The sequence below is a fragment of the Carcharhinus amblyrhynchos genome, unplaced genomic scaffold (assembly GCF_965287045.1).
Source record: "Carcharhinus amblyrhynchos unplaced genomic scaffold, sCarAmb.v2.hapA scaffold_750, whole genome shotgun sequence".
NCBI lineage: Eukaryota > Metazoa > Chordata > Chondrichthyes > Carcharhiniformes > Carcharhinidae > Carcharhinus > Carcharhinus amblyrhynchos.
Genome location: NW_027650490.1, coordinates 53,894 through 75,695, shown reverse-complemented (window position 1 = coordinate 75,695; position 21,802 = coordinate 53,894). Strand labels below are relative to the sequence as shown.

The 21,802-nt window shown below is 54.8% G+C and overlaps 1 protein-coding gene across 1 annotated transcript; it reads left to right on the top strand.

Annotated features, from left to right (window-relative positions):
* The first annotated feature begins 3,230 nt into the window (after nt 1–3,230).
* On the top strand, nt 3,231–20,049 carry LOC145340059 (atlastin-2-like). The gene is made up of 8 exons (XM_080184477.1): nt 3,231–3,275; nt 7,437–7,529; nt 8,735–8,873; nt 10,297–10,424; nt 11,647–11,703; nt 13,179–13,250; nt 16,396–16,827; nt 19,963–20,049. Exons 1-8 carry the CDS (start codon nt 3,246–3,248, stop codon nt 20,047–20,049), a joined length of 1,038 nt encoding a protein of 345 aa, XP_080040603.1. The 5' UTR covers nt 3,231–3,245.
* The last annotated feature ends 1,753 nt before the right edge of the window (nt 20,050–21,802 follow it).

The following is a 21,802-nucleotide window of genomic DNA, read 5'->3' as shown; positions in this document are numbered from 1 at the left end:
CACTTAACAGCCTCCTCCACCTCTCCCTGCATCCACAGTGATTAGCGTTCGCCTCCTCTCCACGGGATTCTCTGTTCACTGCATTACTCCCACTTTAAAATGGTCCCACTGATTTGAGTTTGCCATAAGATATAGGAGCAGAATGAGGCCACTCGGCCCATTGAGTCTGCTCCACCATTCAATCATGGCTGATATTTTTCTCATCCCCATTCTCCTGCCTTTTCCCCATATCCCCTGATCCCCTTATTAATCAAGAACCTATCTATCTCTGTCTTAAAGACACTCAATGACCCGGCCTCCACAGCCTTCTGCGGCAAAGAGTTCCACAGATTCCCCACTCTCTGGCTGAAGAAATTCCTCCTCATCTCTGTTTTAAAGGATCGTCCCTTTAGCCTGAGGTTGTGCCCTCTGGTTCTCGTTTCTCCTACTAGTGGAAACATCCTCTCCATGTCCACTCCATCCAGGTCTCGCAGTGTCCTGTAAGTTTCAATAAGATCCCCCCCCCCCATCCTTCTAAACTCCAACCAGTACAGACCCAGAGTCCTCAACCGTTCCTCGTTCAGAAATTTGCCATGTTCGCGACGACTCTCACCAACTTTTACAGATGCCCCATAGAAAGCATCCTTTCTGGTTGTATCACAGCTTGGTCTGGGCTCCTGCTCTGCCCAAGATCACAAGGAACTACAAAAGGTCGTGAATGTAGCCCAATCCATCATGCAAACCAGCCTCCCATCCATTGACTCTGTCTACACTTCCTACTGCCTCGGGAAAAGCAGCCAGCATAATTAAGGACCCCACGCACCCCGGACATTCTCTCTTCCACCTTCTTCCATCGGGAAAAAGATACAAAAGTCTGAGGTCACGTACCAACCGACTCAAGAACAGCTTCTTCCCTGCTGCTGTCAGACTTTTGAATGGACCTACCTCACATTAAGTTGATCTTTCTCTACACCCTAGCTATGACTGTAACACTACATTCTGCACTCCGTTCCTTCTCTATGAAGGGTATGCTTTGTCTGCATAGCGCGCAAGAAACAATACTATTCACTATATGCTAACATATGTAACAATAATAAATCAAACCAAGTATATTAAGTTGATCTTTCTCTACACCCTAGCTATGACTGTAACACTACATTCTGCACTCTCTCCTTTCCTTCTTTATGAATGGTATGCTTTTTATAGCACACAAGAAACAATACTTTTCACTGTTTGCCAACATGTGTGACAGTAATAAACCAAATCAAAGTCAAGCTTTTCATAATTCTCGTGAAACTCCTCTGGACCCCCTCATTTGTCAGTGTTAAACTATTTGCAGTAAGCAGTCTCACATCACCAGGTTAAAGTCCAACAGGTTTATTTGGTCGCATGGGTTTTCGGAGCGCTGCTCCTTCAGGTGAGTAACAGCGCTCTGAAAGCTCCTGCTACCAAATAAACCTGTTGGACTTTAACCTGGTGTTGTGAGACTATATACTGTGTCCACCCCAGTCCAACGCCGGCATCTCCACATCATTTAAACTGTATCTGCTACCACTCTGCCCATTTCTCTCTCTCTCTCTTTCTATTCTTCTGAAATCTCTGCCTCTCCTCCCCATTCACAACATTTCCCAGTTTCCCGTCACCCAAAAATACAGAAACTCTGTCTCGTAACCCCGAGAGAAGGTCAGTAATTATTCAGAGCTCTGAGGAATGATCCCTGTATACCTCCCTGGGGTCCCAGTAAAAAATAATCGAACAACCTCTTTTTCTCTGTACAGTTTTACAGCCACATTGCCACTGCATCCGGGGAATCTTAATTTTGTCTTTCTGCTTGGTTACAGATCTATAATTTAACTAATAATATTCAGGAGGATGATCTACAACACCTCCAGGTGGGTCTGGGTGGCTGCTGGCCCTATTCTCTTCCTGATGTTCTGCCCTTTTGGAGAGTCAGTGCTGAGGGAGCACTGACTCCCCCACAGTGCGGCGCTCCCTCAGCACTGACCCTCCCACAGTGCGGCGCTCCCTCAGCACTGACCCTCCCACAGTGCGGCGCTCCCTCAGCACCGACCCTCCCACAGTGCGGCGCTCCCTCAGCACCGACCCTCCCACAGTGCGGCGCTCCCTCAGCACTGACCCTCCCACAGTGCGGCGCTCCCTCGGCACTGACCCTCCCACAGTGTGGCGCTCCCTCAGCACCGACCCTCCCACAGTGCGGCGCTCCCTCGGCACCGACCCTCCCACAGTGCGGCGCTCCCTCAGCACCGCGCTCCCTCAGCACCGACCCCCCCACAGTGCGGCGCTCCCTCAGCACCGCGCTCCCTCAGCACCGACCCCCCCACAGTGCGGTGCTCCCTCAGCACCGACCCTCCCACAGTGCGGCGCTCCCTCAGCACTGACCCTCCCACAGTGCAGCGCTCCCTCAGCACTGACCCTCCCACAGTGCGGCGCTCCCTCAGCACTGACCCTCCCACAGTGCGGCGCTCCCTCAGCACCGACCCTCCCACAGTGCGGTGCTCCCTCAGCACTGACCCTCCCACAGTGCGGCGCTCCCTCAGCACCGACCCTCCCACAGTGTGGCGCTCCCTCGGCACTGACCCTCCCACAGTGCGGCGCTCCCTCAGCACCGACCCTCCCACAGTGCGCCGCTCCCTCAGCACTGACCCTCCCACAGTGCGGCGCTCCCTCGGCATTGACCCTCTCACAGTGCGGCGCTCCCTCGGCACTGACCCTCCCAAAGTGTGGCGCTCCCTCGGCACTGACCCTCCCACAGTGCGGTGCTCCCTCAGCACTGACCCTCCCACAGTGCGCCGCTCCCTCAGCACTGACCCTCCCACAGTGCGGCGCTCCCTCAGCACTGACCCTCCCACAGTGCGGCGCTCCCTCAGCACCGACCCTCCCACAGTGCGGCGCTCCCTCGGCATTGACCCTCTCACAGTGCGGCGCTCCCTCGGCATTGACCCTCTCACAGTGCGGCGCTCCTCGGCACTGACCCTCCCACAGTGCGGCTGTGTGATTTGCAGCCCAGATTCTGCACTCTAGACTCAGGAATATGAGTTGAACTTGAATACTGGATGGAGAGATACAAGAGCTACACACGGTGCCAGGGAAGCAGGATTGAGAGCAAGATGGGATGGTGCCAAAGTCTCTGTTTGACATACGGTGGCACTGACCCTCCGCCTGGCCCCTGCTGCTGCTGGCGGGGGAAACTGTAACCTCCTCATTCTCTTCTGTTGCAGCTCTTCACAGAATACGGACGTCTAGCAATGGATGAGACATCAATCAAACCTTTCCAGGTAAGAGGATCACAGCAACCGGGAACAAGCCCCCAACTCCGGAAAAAGGCAAATTGCTGCAGATGCTGGAATCTGAAACCAAAAGAGAAAACACTGGAAAATCTCAGCAGCTCTGGGCAGCATCTGTAAGGAGAGAAAAGAGCTGACGTTTCGAGTCCAGGTGACCCTTTGTCAAAGGCAGAGAAAGTGGGAGATATTCATACTGCAGGGGAGGGAATGAAAGATGAATCACAGTCATGAGTCTTTCTCCGCCCCCCCCCCCCCCCCCCGCAATTCTTTCCCCTACTTTATCCCCTTTCCTGATCCTTTTCTCCCTCTTTGCTTCCCTCTCCTTTGTCTCAATTTTACCCCCTCCCCACATCTCCCTCCCCCATATCTCCCCACCAACATCTCCCCCCACATCTCACCACCCCCCCCGGCCACATCTCCCTCTACATCTTCCTCTGTCACAGTTTACCCTCTGATTTCAGCTTCTCTGCTCTTTGGCCGTTCACACCTTCTCTTCTCTCCATGGGCTGCCATTAGCAGCCTTTCCCCATGTCCAAAGATGTGCGGGTTAGGTGGATTGGCCATGCTAAATTGCCCCTTAGTGTCAGGGGGATTAGCTAGGGTAAATGGGTACTGGAATGGTGCCTGGGTGGAATTGTTGTTGGTGCAGACTCAATGGGTCGAATGGCCTCCTTCTGTCGGGATTCTATGATATTTCTATGATATTTGTTTCTGTGGCTAGAACTCAGCTTTCATTTCCTCCCCCTGCTGTATAAATATCTCCCACTTTTTATTCCTTTGACAGTGGGTCATCTGGACTCAAAACGTCAGCTCTTTTCTCTCCTTACAGATTCTGCCAGACCTGCTGAGATTTTCCAGTGTTTTCTCTTTTGTTTAGCCCTCTTGGTCTCTCCTCAGGATTCCACCCCTATTATCTTCCTGATTTTATAGTTTAAACGCTGTATGGACTGTGGAGTAGGGACGTGTTGGCTCCTCTCTCAGACAGAGTCCCCTTGTGGCTACCTGCACAGATTCTGTAATCTCTCCTAGTCCCGCCACACCCACACAATAGATAAGAATTCCCAGCCTCTACTTTCGCAGGAAATTTGACATGTCGGCTACGACTCTCACCAACTTTTACAGATGCCCCATAGAAAGCATTCTTTCTGGTTGTATCACAGCTTGGTCTGGGCTCCTGCTCTGCCCAAGACCACAAGGAACTACAAAAGGGTGGTGAATGTAGCCCAATCCATCGCGCAAACCAGCCTCCCATCCATTGACTCCGTCTACACTTCCCGCTGCCTCGGGGAAAAGCAGCCAGCATAATTAAGGACCCCACACACCCCGGACATTCTCTCTCCCGATGGAACAAGTGAAAATGAGATACAAAAGTCTGAGCTCACGTACCAACTGACTCAAGAACAGCTTCTTCCCTGCTGCTGTCAGACTTTTGAATGGACCTACCTCGCATTAAGTCGATCTTTCTCTACACCCCAGCTATGACTGTAACACTACATTCTGCACCCTCTCCTTTCCTTCTCTGTGAACGGTATGCTTTGTCTGTGTAGCGTGCAAGAAACAATACTTTTCACTGTGTCCCAATACATGTGACAATAATAAATCGAATCTAGACTACATATGTTTGGACACTAAGGAGTAATTTGGCATGGCCAATCCACCTAACTTGCATATGTCAAATAAAATAAGTTTATTTTATTAGGGTCACAAGTAAGGCTTACATTAACGTTACAATGAAGTTACTGTGAAATTCCCCTAGTCGCCACACTCCGCCGCCTGTTTGGGTCAATGCACCCGAACCAGCGCGTCGTTCAGACTGTGGGAGGGAACCCACGCAGACACGGGGAGAACGTGCAGACTTTGCACAGACGGGGACCCAAGCCGGGAATCGAACCCGGGTCCCTGGTGCTGTGAGGCAGCAGTGCTAACCCACTGTGCCAGTCAATGGCCTCGATTGTATCTGCCTCCAGCACACCCTCAGGCAGGCAGTTCCAGATCCCAACCAGGCACTGTCTTAAAGGGATCCCCCCCACCCCACCGTCGCCATAACGTCTCATCCAATAATTAATGCTCCAAAATACACACCCAGCTCTCTCAAGTCCTGCCTGGGTGACAGGGTGGCGCGGTGGTTCGCACTGTTCCCTCACAGCGTCAGGGACACGGGTTCGATTCCCGGCTTGAGTCACCGTCTGCGTAGAGTTGGCAAGTTCTCCCCGTGTCTACGTGGGTTTCCTCTGGGTGCTCCCACACTCTGAAAGACGTGCTGGGGTGCCGGAGTGTGGCAACTAGGGGAATTTCACAGTAACTTCATTGCAGCGTTAATGCAAGCTTCAGTTGCGACTAATAAACAAACTTTAAAACTTTGCGTTCCTCCACGTTTCATCCCAAGATCAACACACACCCAACCTCTGCCCCTTTAATAAACAGCCTGGTCTTGCTCTCCCTTCCCCCCAGCGTCCTGTCACACTCTGTGCAGCAGGAGAGCTGAGAGCCATGGGTGGAAGTCACTGCTCACTGATAGCCATGGTGTGTGTTCGATGTACAACACTGCCACCCTTCAGCATCAGGAGGGACTGCACCTCTCCAATTCACACTCTACTACACATTATCACAGCGAGGGAAAGACATTCTGCAGAGGGCGAGGACTATCGATGCGCTGAGCACCGACCCTCCCACAGTGCGGCGCTCCCTCAGCACCGACCCTCCCACAGTGCGGCGCTCCCTCAGCACCGACCCTCCCACAGTGCGGCGCTCCCTCAGCACCGACCCTCCCACAGTGCGGCGCTCCCTCAGCACCGACCCTCCCACAGTGCGGCGCTCCCTCAGCACCCACCCTCCCACAGTGCGGCGCTCCCTCAGCACCGACCCTCCCACAGTGCGGCGCTCCCTCAGCACCGACCCTACCACAGTGCGGCGCTCCCTCAGCACCGACCCTCCCACAGTGCGGCGCTCCCTCAGCACCGACCCTCCCACAGTGCGGCGCTCCCTCAGCACCGACCCTCCCACAGTGCGGCGCTCCCTCAGCACCGACCCTCCCACAGTGCGGCGCTCCCTCAGCACCGACCCTACCACAGTGCGGCGCTCCCTCAGCACCGACCCTCCCACAGTGCGGCGCTCCCTCAGCACCGACCCTCCCACAGTGCGGCGCTCCCTCAGCACCGACCCTCCCACAGTGCGGCGCTCCCTCAGCACCGACCCTCCCACAGTGCGGCGCTCCCTCAGCACCCACCCTCCCACAGTGCGGCGCTCCCTCAGCACCCACCCTCCCACAGTGCGGCGCTCCCTCAGCACCGACCCTCCCACAGTGCGGCGCTCCCTCAGCACCGACCCTCCCACAGTGCGGCGCTCCCTCAGCACCGACCCTCCCACAGTGCGGCGCTCCCTCAGCACCGACCCTCCCACAGTGCGGCGCTCCCTCAGCACCGACCCTACCACAGTGCGGCGCTCCCTCAGCACCGACCCTCCCACAGTGCGGCGCTCCCTCGGCACTGACCCTCCCACAGTGCGGCGCTCCCTCAGCACCGACCCTCCCACAGTGCGGCGCTCCCTCAGCACCGACCCTCCCACAGTGCGGCGCTCCCTCGGCACTGACCCTCCCACAGTGCGGCGCTCCCTCGGCACCGACCCTCCCACAGTGCGGCGCTCCCTCGGCACCGACCCTCTCACAGTGCGGCGCTCCCTCGGCACCGACCCTCCCACAGTGCGGCGCTCCCTCGGCACCGACCCTCCCACAGTGCGGCGCTCCCTCGGCACCGACCCTCCCACAGTGCGGCACTCCCTCAGCACCGACCCTCCCACAGTGCGGCGCTCCCTCAGCACTGACCCTCCCACAGTGCGGCGCTCCCTCAGCACCGACCCTCCCACAGTGCGGCGCTCCCTCGGCACCGACCCTCCCACAGTGCGGCGCTCCCTCGGCACTGACCCTCCCACAGTGCGGCGCTCCCTCGGCACCGACCCTCCCACAGTGCGGCGCTCCCTCGGCACCGACCCTCCCCACAGTGCGGCGCTCCCTCAGCACTGGGACTGGGGAGTGTGAACCCAGCTTCTGCATTCCTGAGCAGGTCTGGAAACCACAAGCTTTTATCTCCGAGTGAGATGGAGATCTATCGCTGACACCAGATGCAATTTTAATGTGTTGTTCACCCTGTCCTGTAGACTCTGCTGTTTTTGGTGCGAGATTGGAGCTTTCCGTACGAATATCCTTATGGATTGAATGGTGGCAAGGACTTCCTGGAGAGGCGGCTACAGGTAAGAATGAGATCCTTCCCTTATCCACGTCTAACCTGCCTGTCCACTGATCCAGTTCAACACGGCACCGTCTACTGTGAAATGGTCAGAGGATAGCGAGAAAATATTCCTCCATCAAACACTCCCAGGACAGGTACAGCACGGGGTTAGATACAGAGTAAAGCTCCCTCTACACTGTCCTCCATCAAACACTCCCAGGACAGGTACAGCACAGGGTTAGATACAGAGTAAAGCTCCCTCTACACTGTCCCCCCATCAAACACTCCCAGGACAGGTACAGCACGGGATTAGATACAGAGTAAAGCTCCCTCTACACTGTCCCCCCATCAAACACTCCCAGGACAGGTACAGCATGGGGTTAGATACAGAGTAAAGCTCCCTCTACACTGTCCTCCATCAAACACTCCCAGGACAGGTACAGCACGGGGTTAGATACAGAGTAAAGCTCCCTCTACACTGTCCCCCATCAAACACTCCCAGGACAGGTACAGCACGGGGTTAGATACAGAGTAAAGCTCCCTCTGCACTGTCCCCCATCAAACACTCCCAGGACAGGTACAGCACGGGGTTAGATACAGAGTAAAGCTCCCTCTGCACTGTCCCCCATCAAACACTCCCAGGACAGGTACAGCACGGGGTTAGATACAGAGTAAAGCTCCCTCTACACTGTCCCCCCATCAAACACTCCCAGGACAGGTACAGCACGGGGTTAGATACAGAGTAAAGCTCCCTCTGCACTGTCCCCCATCAAACACTCCCAGGACAGGTACAGCACGGGGTTAGATACAGAGTAAAGCTCCCTCTACACTGTCCCCCCATCAAACACTCCCAGGACAGGTACAGCACGGGGTTAGATACAGAGTAAAGCTCTCTCGACACTGTCCCCCCATCAAACACTCCCAGGACAGGGACAGCACGGGGTTAGATACAGAGTAAAGCTCCCTCTACACTGTCCCCCCATCAAACACTCCCAGGACAGGGACAGCACGGGGTTAGATACAGAGTAAAGCTCCCTCTACACTGTCCCCCCATCAAACACTCCCAGGACAGGGACAGCACGGGGTTAGATACAGAGTAAAGCTCTCTCGACACTGTCCCCCCATCAAACACTCCCAGGACAGGTACAGCACGGGGTTAGATACAGAGTAAAGCTCCCTCGACACTGTGCTCAGTGACAGACTGAGTGTGTTTGGTGTCTCTCTCAGGTGAAAGCTCACCAACATGAGGAGCTGCAGCTGGTGAGGAAACACATCCACTCCTGCTTCAACAACATCCAGTGCTTCCTCATGCCCCACCCCGGAATGAAGGTGGCGACCAACCCCACCTTCGATGGGAAGCTGAAAGGTAGGTGCCGAAAGTTCACTGTCCCTAACGGTCTGCAGAATAAAGAGCTGTCCTTAAAACAGAAACATGGTGGCATAGTGGGTTGGCACTGCTGCCTCACAGCGCCAGGGACCCGGGTTCGATTCCCAGCTTGGGTCACTGTCTGAGTGGAGTCTGCACATTCTCCCCGTGTCTGCGTGGGTTTCCTCCGGGTGCTCTGGTTTCCTCCCATAGTCCAAAATGCGTGTGTTAGTTTGATTAGCTGTTCTAAATCACTCCTTACTGTCACGGGGTCTAGCTGGGGTAAACGCATCGGGTTTTGGAGACACGGTCTGGTTGGGACTGTGGTCGTTCCAGTTCTCATGGGCTCAATGGCCTCCTCCTGTACAGTCGGGATCGTACAGCTCCGGTTCTGCCAGAGAGCTTCACAACCAATGAGTTCCCTCAGCACCGACCCTCCCACAGTGCGGCACTCCCTCAGCACCGACCCTCCCACAGTGCGGCGCTCCCTCAGCACCGACCCTCCCACAGTGCGGCGCTCCCTCAGCACCGACCCTCCCACAGTGCGGCGCTCCCTCAGCACCGACCCTCCCACAGTACGGTGTTCCCTCAGTACTGACCCTCCCACAGTGCGGCGCTCCCTCAACACTGACCCTCCCACAGTGCGGCGCTCCCTCAACACTGACCCTCCCACAGTGCGGCGCTCCCTCAACACTGACCCTCCCACAGTGCGGCGCTCCCTCAACACTGACCCTCCCACAGTGCGGCGCTCCCTCAGCACTGACCCTCCCACAGTGCGGCGCTCCCTCAGCACTGACCCTCCCACAGTGCGGCGCTCCCTCAGCACCGACCCTCCCGCAGTGCTGCGCTCCCTTGGTACTGACCTTCCCACACTGTCTTTCTCTTTCTCACTCTGTGTCACTCTCTATGTCACTCTCTCTGTCTGTCTCTCGCTTTCACTTTGTTTCTCCCCCCCGCCCCCGTCGCTCTCTCTATCTGTCTGTCTGTCTGTCTCTCTCTCGCTCTGCCTTGCTGATTCTATCTCTCTGTCTCTGTCTCGCTGTGTCTCTCTGTCTCGTTCCGTCTGTGTCTTGCTCTGTCTCTCTGTCTCGCTCTGTCTCTCTGTGTCTTGCTCTGTCTCTTTTTCTCCGTGTATCTCTCGTTCTTTCTTTCTCTCTCTCTCTCGTTCTCTCTCTCTCCATTTAATCTGATCCACTGCATTTATTCTCGGGGTTACCGATTCCCCCCTCCCAGGAAGCTCTGTGAATTATCTGACCTACCCCCTCGCACGTGTGTGGCCTCTCGCCCATCCTTGCCACAGTTCTTGTACCCAGACATTGTGAGGTCTACCCTCCAGCCCATCTGTCGACTCCCTCCTACCCACTGCCCCTACCCCACCTGCCCCATCGCCCGTGTTGCTGAAATTGACCTCTTTCTCGTTAAGATATCGAAGATGATTTCAAGATTCACCTGGAGGCGCTTGTCCATATGTTACTGAGTCCGGAGAACCTGGTGGAGAAGGAGATTGGAGGCTCAAGAATCAGCTGCCAGAACTTGCTGGAATATTTCAAGGTGGGGGCGCCCTCCACCGTGGACTCCCTGACACCTCGGGGTGGGGGCGCTGGCCTATTATGGGTGGCTGAGTAAATTGAGACTATAAGACATAGGAGCGGAATTAGGCCACTCAGCCCATCGAGTCTGCTCCACCATTCAATCATTTGCTTTGATAAGATGAAATTTGATTTGTTTTTTTATTGTCACATACAGTGAAAAGTATTGTTTCTAGGTTCAGTATACCGTTCATAGAGAAGGAAAGGAGAGGGTGCAGAATGTAGTGTTACAGTCACAGCGAGGGTGTAGAGAAAGATCAACTTAATGCGAGGTAGGTCCATTCAAAAGTCTGACAGCAGCAGGGAAGAAGCTGTTCTTGAGTCGGTCGGTACGGGACCTCAGACTTTTGTATCTTTTTCCCAATGGGAGAAGGTGGGAGAGAGAATGTCCGGGGTGTATGGGGTCCTTAATTATGCCGGCTGCTTTTCCCCGAGGCAGTGGGAAGTGTAGACAGAGTCAATGGATGGGAGGCTGGTTTGTGTGATGGATTGGGCTACATTCACAAACCTTTTGTAGTTCCTTGTGGTCTTGGGCAGAGCAGGAGCCCAGACCAAGCTGTGATACAACCAGAAAGAATGCTTTCTATGGGGCATCTGTAAAAGTTGGCGAGAGTCATAGCGGACATGCCAAATTTCCTTAGTCTTCTGAGAGAGGCATTGGTGGGGCTTTCTTAACTATAGTGTCGGTGTGGGGGGGACCAGGACAGGTTGTTGGTGATCTGGATACCTGAAAACTTGAAGCTCTCGACCCTTTCTACTTCATCCCTGAAGAATTGAGGCTCCCTCATTGAATGTTTTTAAGGCAAGGATAGATAGATTTTTGAACAGTAAAGGAATTAAGGGCTATGGTGAGCGGGCGGGTAAGTGGAGCTGAGTCCATGGAAAGATCAGCCATGATCTTACTGAATGGCGGAGCAGGCTCGAGGGGCCGAATGGCCCACTCCTGCTCCTAGTTCTGGAAATCACAGGTGCTTTGGCCTCGCTCGTATCGGCCGGCAGAATTTGGGAGGAGTTGGGGAGAGCAGGTGGCGGTGCGCTGGGTGAATCGAGGTTGGAGGGAGGGGAAGGCGAGGGTTCCTGCAGCTGATTAGCTGAGATGGGGTGGTGGCGGGTGCTGCGACGGGCTTCGTTCTGCGTCCATCTCCCTGCTTATCCTGTTCTCTTCCTTTGCTCTGTCGCTTCAGGCTTACATCAAGATCTTTCAAGGCGAGGACCTTCCACATCCCAGATCCATTCTCGAGGTGAGACCGCTTTCCTGACAGGAATAACTTGTACGCAGCAGGATCCTTGGGGGAGCAGTGAACATTGGCACGTTGAACAGATTGCTTTCGGAAAAGGCCGACACAATGGTTAGAGACACTGCCTCATAGCTCCAGGGACCTGGGTTCGAGTCCTGGCATGGGTCACTATCTTTACAGAGTCTGCATGTTCTCCCCATGTCTGCTTGGGTTTCCTCCCACAAATCAAAGATGTGCGGGTTAGGTGGATTGGCCATGATAAATTATCCCTTAGTGTCCAAAGGTGTGCAGGTTAGGTGGATTGGCCATGGTAAAATATATGGGGTTATGGGGATAGGCCCTTTGTGGGATTGTGGCCGGTGCAGACTCGATGGGCTGAATGGCCTCCTTCTGCACTGTAGGGATTCTCTGATTACGTGGGAGGGAAGTGAATCTGTCACTACCTGGGGGTGAGCTTACCCTTACGCCTGGATCAGTTCACTGCTGGGGATCCTTTCTGGTATCTGTGGTCCTCAGCACCCCCTCCATTCCCCCTGGCTGCACAGAGAGGGTACATATCGGCAAGCTATTCGCCTGTGTGAGGCATCCCCCCCTCGAGCTCGGAAATCCCTGCCCCTTTGCCATGAGGGATCCTGATCGGTTCTTCCTTCTCTTCCCTTCCCTTCCCTCCATCTCCAACCCTCACCGTGGTGGTATTATTGCTAGACTCTTAATCCAGAAACTCAGCTAATGTTCTGGGGGACCCCGGGTTCGAATCCCGCCACGGCAGATGGTAGAATTTGAATTCAATAAAAAATATCTGTGATTAAGAATCTACTGATGACCCATTGTTGGAAAAACCCATCTGGTTCCCTTTAGGGAAGGAAATCTGCCGTCCTTACCCCGGTCTGGCCTACATGTGACTCCAGAGCCACAGCTCTGACTCTCAACTGCCCCTCTGAATTGGTATGGGAGCACAGGGCAACCTGGAGGGTTTAAAGTTAAGATTTTCAAATATTTTTAAAAGTTTATTTATTTGTGTCTCAGGTAGGCTTACATTAACACTGCAATGCAGTTACTGTGAAAATGCCCGAGCCGCCACACTCCAGCACCTGTTCAGGTAACACTGAGGGAGAATTTAGCACCTAAATTCAGACTGTGGGAGGAAACCGGAGCACCCGGAGGAAACCCACGCAGACACGGGGAGGACGTGCAGACTCCACACACACACGCACTGACCCAAGGCTGGGAATCGAACCCGGATCCCTGGAGCTCTGAGGCAGCAGCGCTAACCATTGGTTGGGCCGGGGACTGAGATAGCGGAGGTCAGGGCACCGTGGAGGGCTGGGCCAGGGGGAGACGGGCTGAGATATCGGAGTACTGGGGGGGGGGGTTGGGAGCTAATGGGCTGAGAGTTCGGGCTTGGAGGAGGATGGGTCAGATTGATCCGTGTGCTGGGCCTTTCCCTGAAGTAACAATTGCTCTTTGTCTTTTGATAGGCGACAGCTGAAGCCAACAACAGGGCAGCGTTTGCTTTGTCCATCAATTATTATCAGCAGGCGATGGAGGGGGTAGGCAGCGAGACCACACCACTTCAGACTGAAAGGCTGCTTACTGCTTGTAGACCTGTAGGATCCACGTACTCCCCGCACAGCAAGGGGCCACTGGATTCACTGAAGCTGTGCTGCTGCTTTTATCCTCCCCCACTCCCCCCGTGGGAGCGAGTCCCACATTCTCCCCCCACTCCCCCCGTGGGAGCGAGTCCCACATTCTCCCCCCACTCCCCCCGTGGGAGCGAGTCCCACATTCTCCCCCCACTCCCCCCGTGGGAGCGAGTCCCACATTCTCCCCCCACTCCCCCCGTGGGAGCGAGTCCCACATTCTCCCCTCTCTCTAAGGAAAGATATTTCTCCTGAATTCCCTCAACAACACTCGAGAAGCTCGACACCATCCAGGACAAAGCAGCCCCGCTCGATCGACACACTAACCACAAACACCCACTCCCTCCACCACCGACACACAGTGACAGTCGTGTGTACCATCTACAAGATGCACTGCAGCGACTCACCAAGGCTCCTTCCACAGCACCTTCCAAACCCACCACCTCTACCATCTAGAAGGACAAGGGGCAGCAGACACATGGGGAACGACCACCACCTATAAGTTCCCCCTCCGAGTCACTCACCATTCCCGACTGGGAAATATATCGGCCGTTCCTTCACTGTGGCTGGGGTCAAAATCCTGGAACTCCCTCCCTAACAGCACTGTGGGTGTACCTACACCACACACGGGGACTGACTGATGTCCAATCACAATCCTGGAACCCCCTCCCTAACAGCACTGTGGGTGTACCTACACCACACAGGGACTGACTGATGTCCAATCACAATCCTGGAACTCCCTCCCTAACAGCACTGTGGGTGTACCTACACCACACACGGGGACTGACTGATGTCCAATCACAATCCTGGAACTCCCTCCCTAACAGCACTGTGGGTGTACCTACACCACACACGGGGACTGCAGTGAATTCAAGATGGCAGCTCACCCACCCCCTTCTCAAGGGGCAATTATGGATGGGTAATAAACGTGGGACCAGCCAGCGTTACTGTAAATGAATTTTGATAACATGCTTAGTGACGATTTGATATTGATATTGGAGCTCTTGTGGTGCAGTGGGGATTATCCCTGTCTCTGAGCCCGGAGCTCTGGGTCTGAGTCCCACCCCAGGAGTTGACGGTCAAGGAAGGTACGGTATGACCCGGCCAAACAGGTCAAGTGTCGGCCAGGAAATTCCTCCCAACACTCGCCACTGGTTGAAGGTAAGAGCAGGAGAGACTCCTGATCAACCAAGTTTGATGTGGAGTGGCGTCCCTCAAGCTATGAGCCCCTGGCGACAGGTTAGTGACCCGTTCCAGGAAAGATCCTCGGTATGGTAACAGATTAAAGTCTGTGCACCACTAAGTGCCGGAAGCATAGAAGATAGGAGCAGAAGGAGGCCATTTGGCCTTTTGAGCCTGCTCCCCCATTCATCACCATCATGGCTGATCATCCAACTCAACAGCCTAATCCTGCTTTCTCCCCATAACCTTTGATCCCGTTCACCCCAAGTGCTATATCCAGCCGCCTCTTGAATACATTTAATGTTTTGGCATCAACTACTTCCTGTGGGAATGAATTCCACAGGCTCACCGGGTGAAGGAATGTCTCCTCACCTCCGTCCTAAATGGTCTACCCCCAATCCTCAGACTGTGACCCCCTGGTTCTGGACTCCCCCCATCATCGGGAACATCCTCCCTGCATCTACCCTGTCTAGTCCTGTTAGAATTTTATAAATCTCTATGAGATCCTCCCCTCATTCGTCTGAACTCCAGTGAAAACAATCCTAACCTGGTCAGTCTCTCCTCATACATCAGTCCCACCATCCCCGGAATCAGCCTGGTAAACCTTCACTGCTCTCCCTCGAGAGCAAGAACATCCTTCCTCAGAAAAGGAGACCAAAACTTCACACAATAATCTCGGTGTGGCCAAGACCCTGTATAATTATAACAACACATCCCTGCTCCTGGACTCGAAACCTCTCACAATGAAGGCCAACGTACCATTTACCTTCTTTACCACCTGCTGTACCTGCACGCTTACCTTCAGTGACTGGTGCACCAGGACACCCAGGTCCCTCTGCACACTCCCCTCTCCTAATTTACACCCATTCAGGTAGTAATCTGCCTTCTTGCTTTTGCTTCCAAAGTGAATAACCTCACAGTTATACAAATTATCCTGCATTTGCCATTGATTTGCCCACCCACCCAACCTGTCCAGATCATCCTGAAGGATCTCTGCATCCTCCTCACAGTTCACCCTCCCACCCAACTTGGTATCACCGGCAAACTTTGAGATGTTACATTTTGTTCCCTCATCCAAGTCATTAATATATATTATGAATGGGTTGGGGTCCCAGCACCGATCCCTGTGGCACCCCATTAGTTACTGGCTGCCAATTTGAAAAGCGCCCATTAATTGCTACTCTTTGTTTCCTCTCAAACCAGTTTTCTATCCATCTCAATACACTTCCCCCAATCCCATGCGCTTTAATCTTGCACAATAATCTCTTAGGAGGAACAAGAAACAACAAGCTATCTTATATTGATGCCTCCCTAGTTTTGGTCTCTGCCCCAACACAAGTAGAAACATCTTCTCTACACCAACCTTCTCGAAACTTCCTTCATCATTTTCAACACATCCATCAGGTCCAAGGCAGGTGGATACAGATGGCCATGATTTAATTCAATGGTAGAACATTGCCTGAGGGGCTGAATGACCTCTTCCTGTTCCTGTGGAACAGGCTGGTGGAGGAGAAGGGCTGAATGGCTTTGTTGCGCTGTGGGTGTTGCCCCAAGATGCCCCATGTGCCACCCAGAGAAGCCCCCACCCCAGTATCACGCCGAGGTGCTCCCCCTGTGTTGCCCCGAGGCGCTCTCCCCCCCCCCGCGTCACCCCGAGGCGCTCTCCCCCCCCGCGTCGCCCTGAGGTGCCCCCTCCCCACGTCGCCCCGAGGAGCTCCCCCCCCCGCGTCGCCCCGAGGTGCTCCCCCCCGTGTCGCCCCGAGGAGCTCCCCCCCGCGTCGCCCCGAGGCGCTCCCCCCCGCGTCGCCCCGAGGAGCTCCCCCCTCCCCCCTCGTGTCGCCCCGAGGTAACTCTGTGTTGCTCTGCCTTCCAGCTGTGTGGCGGGGACAAAGCTTACCTCAAGCCCAGCAAGATCCGTGAGCGACACCAGGTTTACCGTGAGGCAGCGGTGGAGAAATTCCGCAGCATCAAGAAGATGGGAAGCCGGGCGGTGAACATGCGGTTCGAGGACCAGCTGGAGTCACAAATCGAGGACATGCTGGAGAGCTACCTCAAGTTTAACCGCAGCAAGAACTTCTTCAGCATACTGCGCACCCCAGCCGCTATGCTACTGATGATCATCAGCATGAACGTGCTGTCCAGCATCCTGGGCATCCTGGGCCTGGGCTTCCTCTCCTTCATCTTCAGTTTCCTGATTGGCATCTGCACCCTCACCCTCATGACCTGGTCCTACGTCAAATACACGGGGCAAAGCCCCCTGCTGGGAGAGATCATCGATTCCATCAGTGAGGCCATACTGAGCGGGGTGAGTGAGCTCTGCTTCTCCCCACCTCTTCTAAACACACGGAGAATCCCAGCAGGTCCGGCCCGCATCCCTCAACAGAGAAAAGAGCTGACATTCCCAGTCCCGATAACCCTTTGTCAAAGGCAGAGAAAGTGGGAGATGTTTATACTGCAGGGGTGGAGGGAGGGCGGAGGGAATGAAAGATGTAAAAAAACAAATATCATGGAACTATCATAGAATCCCTACAGTGCAGAAAGAGGCCATTCAGCCCATTGAGTCTGCACCAACCACAATCCCACCCAGGCCCCATTCCCATACCCATTTACCCTGCTTATCCCCCTGACACTATGGACAATTTAGCACGGCCAATCCACCTAACCTGCACATCTTTGGACACTAAGGGACAATTTAGCATGGCCAATCCATCTAACCTGCACATCTTTGGACACTAAGGGACAATTTAGCATGGCCAATCCATCTAACCTGCACATCTTTGGACACTAAGGGACAATTTAGCATGGCCAATCCATCTAACCTGCTCATCTTTGGACACTAAGGGGCAATTTAGCATGGCCAATCCACCCACCCTGCACACCTTTGGACACTAAGGGGCAATTTAGCATGGCCAATCCATCTAACCTGCACATCTTTGGACACTAAGGGGCAATATAGCATGGCCAATCCACCTAACCCGCACATCTTTGGACACTAAGGGGCAATTTAGCATGGCCAATCCACCTAACCTCCACATCTGTAGACATTGAGGCAATTTAGCATGGCCAATACCCCTAACCTGCACATCTTTGGACACTAAGGGACAATTTAGCATGGCCAATCCATCAAATCTGCACATCTTTGGACACTAAGGGGCAATTTAGCATGGCCAATCCACATGTCTTTGGACAAGGGGAAAGGCTGTTAATGGCAGCCCGTAGAGAGAAGAGAAGGTGTGAACGGCCAAAGGGCAGAGAAGCTGGAATCAGAGGGTAAACTGTGACAGAGGAAGATGCGGAGGGAGATGGTTGGGAGAGAGGTAAAATTGAGAAAAGGGGGGAAAGGGGAAGCAGAGGGAGAGGAAAGGTCAGGAAAGGGGATAAAGTAGGGGGAAGGAGTAGGGAGGAAAGACTCATCTTTCATTCCCTCCCCCTGCTGTATAAATATCTTCCTCGTTCTCTGCCTTTGATAAATGGTCATCCGGACTCGAAACATCACCTCTTTTCTCTCCTCACGGATGCTGCCCAGACCTGCTGAGATTTCCCAGTGATTTTTGGTTTCAGATTCCAGCATCTGCAGTAATTTGCTTTCCTCTAACGGGCGGCACGTTGCTTAGCACCGTTCCCAGATTTAAGAAATAAGTTTATTTATTGGTCACAAGTAGGTTTACATTAACACTGCAATGAAGTTACTGTGAAAATCCCCCTAGTCGCCACACTTGTTCGGGTGCAGAGAGGAATTTAGCACCTAACCTGTACATCTTTCGGACAGTGGGAATGAAACCGGAGCCCTCGGAGGAAACCCACTCAGACACGGGGGGGGGACGTGCAGACTCCGCTCAGACACTGACCCAAGCCAGGAATTGAACCCTGTGAGACAGCAGTGCTAACTGCTGTGCCATTTTGTTCTGGGGGACCCAGGTTCAAATCCCGTCACAGCAGATGGTGGAATCTGAATTCCATTAAAAAAAAATCTGGAATACAGAATCTACGGATGACCACGAAACCATTGCCGATTGTCAGAAAAACCCATCTGGTTCAATAATGTCCTTTAGGGAAGGAAATAATGTCATAGAGGTTTACAGCATGGAAACAGGCCCTTCGGCCCAATTTATACATGCCGCCCTTTCTTTCCTAACCCCTAGTCCCATTTGGCCCATATCCCTCTATACCCATCTTACCCATGTAACTGTCTAAATGCTTTTTAATAAATCTGTTGTCCTTACCTGGTCTGGCCTACATGTGACTCCAGAGCCACAGCAATGTGGGTGACTCTCACCTGCCCTCCAAGGGCATCTAGGGATGGGCAATAAATGCTGGCCTAGCCAGTGACATCCATGTCCCAGGGATGAATAAAAAAAAAATTACAATAACACAAACTTCCAATGTAAACATGTCACACTGTAATTGCACCCTCCCACCAGTGTGGGCACTGCAGTGCCTCCATGGGAGAGGGAAGGGAAGGTGGGTGGCGAATGTGCCATTTTAATCTTGGGGACAACTGGGAGGTGGCTGCACTATGCTGTTGGGTGGAGGGGGGGAGGTGGCTCTTTCGCACATTTAGAGACAGTGCCCACACTGGTGGGAGGGTGCAATTACAGTGTGACATGTTTACATTGGAAGTTAGTGTTATCGTAATTCATTGGTGGGACATGAGCATCGCTGGTTGGGCCAGCATTTACTGCCCATCCATGGTTGACCTTGGAGGGCAGTTGAGAGTCAACCATATAGATTATGATGATCACGGACAGAGTGGATAGTCAGAAGCTTTTTCCCCCAGGGTGGAAGAGTCAATTACTAGGAGGGGGGGGACAGGTTTAAGGTGCGAGGGGCAAGGTTTAAAGGAGATGTACGAGGCAGATTTTTTACACAGAGGGTGGTGGGTGCCTGGAACTTGCTGCCGGGGGAGGGAGTGGAAGCGGATACGATAGTGAGTTTTAAGGGGCGTCTGGACAAATCCATGAATAGGATGGGAATAGAGGGATATGGTCCCCGGAAGGGTAGGGGGTTTTAGTTCAGTCGGGGCAGCATGGTCGGTGCAGGAGGGGCCGAAGGGCCTGTTCCTGTGCTGGAATTTTCCTTGTTCTTTTCATTCATAAGACCGTAAGACGTAGGAGCAGAATGAGGCCACTCGGCCCATTGAGTCTGCTCCGCCATTCAATCGTGACTGATATTTTTCTCATCCCCCATTCTCCTGCCTTTTCCCCATAACCCCTGATCCCCCCCCCCCCTTATTAATCAGGAACCTATCTATCTCTGTCCTAACCCTGTCACTGTGGCTATGGAGTTGGATCTTGCTGTGCACAGTCTGGAGGCCGCAGCGCTAAAAGTCACCTGTTGACCGTTGTGAGGGGGTAGGAGATACTGAGGGATGGTGTGAGAGTCAGTGTGTTCAGGTCCGATGTCCAGTCTTGCTGACCCTCGATATCTCCCTCCCTTCCAGGTGATGACACTGATAGTTAACCGCTACCTGTCACCGCAGCAAGCTACCCTGGTGTCTGGACTGGCCCAGGCCAGCAGGAGATACTAACGATCCACACCGGCTGGGGGCTTCCAGACCCGCCCTCGCCGGCCCAGAGCCGCTCGCAGGGGACAATGACGGAACGCGGAGCCCTCCCTCCCTCCTCCCCAGCCGGCACGGTGCCGGACACAGCGGCAGCTTGGGTGAAGCCAGGGGTCTGCCCGGAGAAGCAAGGCTGGTATGCCCAACATGAGGAGCGGGCATCGTCCCTAGGCACCACTCGGAGTGACTCCCGGGGGGGGCTAGGGGAGTGTGGGTGGGGGCAAAGGGATTGCGGTGTTGGTTGTGGCACTCCCATCTCCTCTTGCCCCTCCATTCCCCCCCTTTCTCTCTCTCTGTTAGGCAACAGTAAGCAGCATTCTCAGGTAACACAGTTCTCAAGCCTGCTTCAACCACACAATCTAGTCCACGCTCTCCGCTGCTGAGGGAGCGCCGCACTGTGGGAGGGTCGGTGCTGAGGGAGCGCCGCACTGTGGGAGGGTCAGTGCTGAGGGAGCGCCGCACTGTGGGAGGGTCGGTGCTGAGGGAGCGCCGCACTGTGGGAGGGTCGGTGCTGAGGGAGCGCCGCACTGTGGGAGGGTCGGTGCTGAGGGAGCGCCGCACTGTGGGAGGGTCGGTGCTGAGGGAGCGCCGCACTGTGGGAGGGTCGGTGCTGAGGGAGCGCCGCACTGTGGGAGGGTCGGTGCTGAGGGAGCGCCGCACTGTGGGAGGGTCGGTGCTGAGGGAGCGCCGCACTGTCGGAGGGTCAGTGCTGAGGGAGCGCCGCACTGTGGGAGGGTCGGTGCTGAGGGAGCGCCGCACTGTGGGAGGGTCGGTGCTGAGGGAGCGCCGCACTGTGGGAGGGTCGGTGCTGAGGGAGCGCCGCACTGTGGGAGGGTCGGTGCTGAGGGAGCACCGCACTGTTGGGGAGGTGCTGTCTTTCAGGATGGGACATTCGACTCCGTCTGCCCTCTCGGAATGGGTGTAAAAAAATTCTACGGCCATTATTGCAAGAAGAGAATGGGGGGACGTGGGGGTTGTGGGGGGGGCGGAAAGGGGCGAGTCGCCCTGGTGTCCTGGGGCCAATATTTTTCCTCAAATCAACATTACGAGAAACAGCTGATCTGGGTGGTGATCACATTGCTGTGTGTGGGATCTTGTGTGTAAATTAGCTGCACTACAACAGTGAGCGCACTTCAGAAAAAAGCTCCTTCGTTGTGTGTGACACACCTTGGGGTGTCCTGAGTGGGGGAGAGGGGCCGGAGAGATGGGATTGTGGGGATATGGGTCCGTGATTCACTTTGAATAGTGAGGGAGGGATAGGAGCGGGAGAGATGGGGGGGTGGGGTCTCCGTTACACTTTGGGACATGCCGAGGGAGGGATAGGAGCGGGAGAGATGGAGGATGCGGTCTGTGTTTTACTTTGGGATGTGGGGTGACAGGGGGATCCTGTCTTCTCCCTGCTTCTGTGCTCTTCCCGAGAGCCCCACCCCAGTCAAGAACAAGGGTCCGCCGACACTCCCCAAAGCCTGTCTCCTCATGGGCACACGTGGTTTCCCCACTCTCCCTGCAGCCCCCCCACTCTCCCCGCAGCCCCCCCACTCTCCCCGCAGCCCCCCCACTCTCCCCGCAGCCCCCCCCCTCTCCCCGCAGCCCCCCACTCTCCCCGCAGCCCCCCCACTCTCCCCGCGGCCCCCCCACTCTCCCCGCGGCCCCCCCCCCTCTCCCCGCGGCCCCCCCACTCTCCCCGCGGCCCCCCCACTCTCCCCGCGGCCCCCCCACT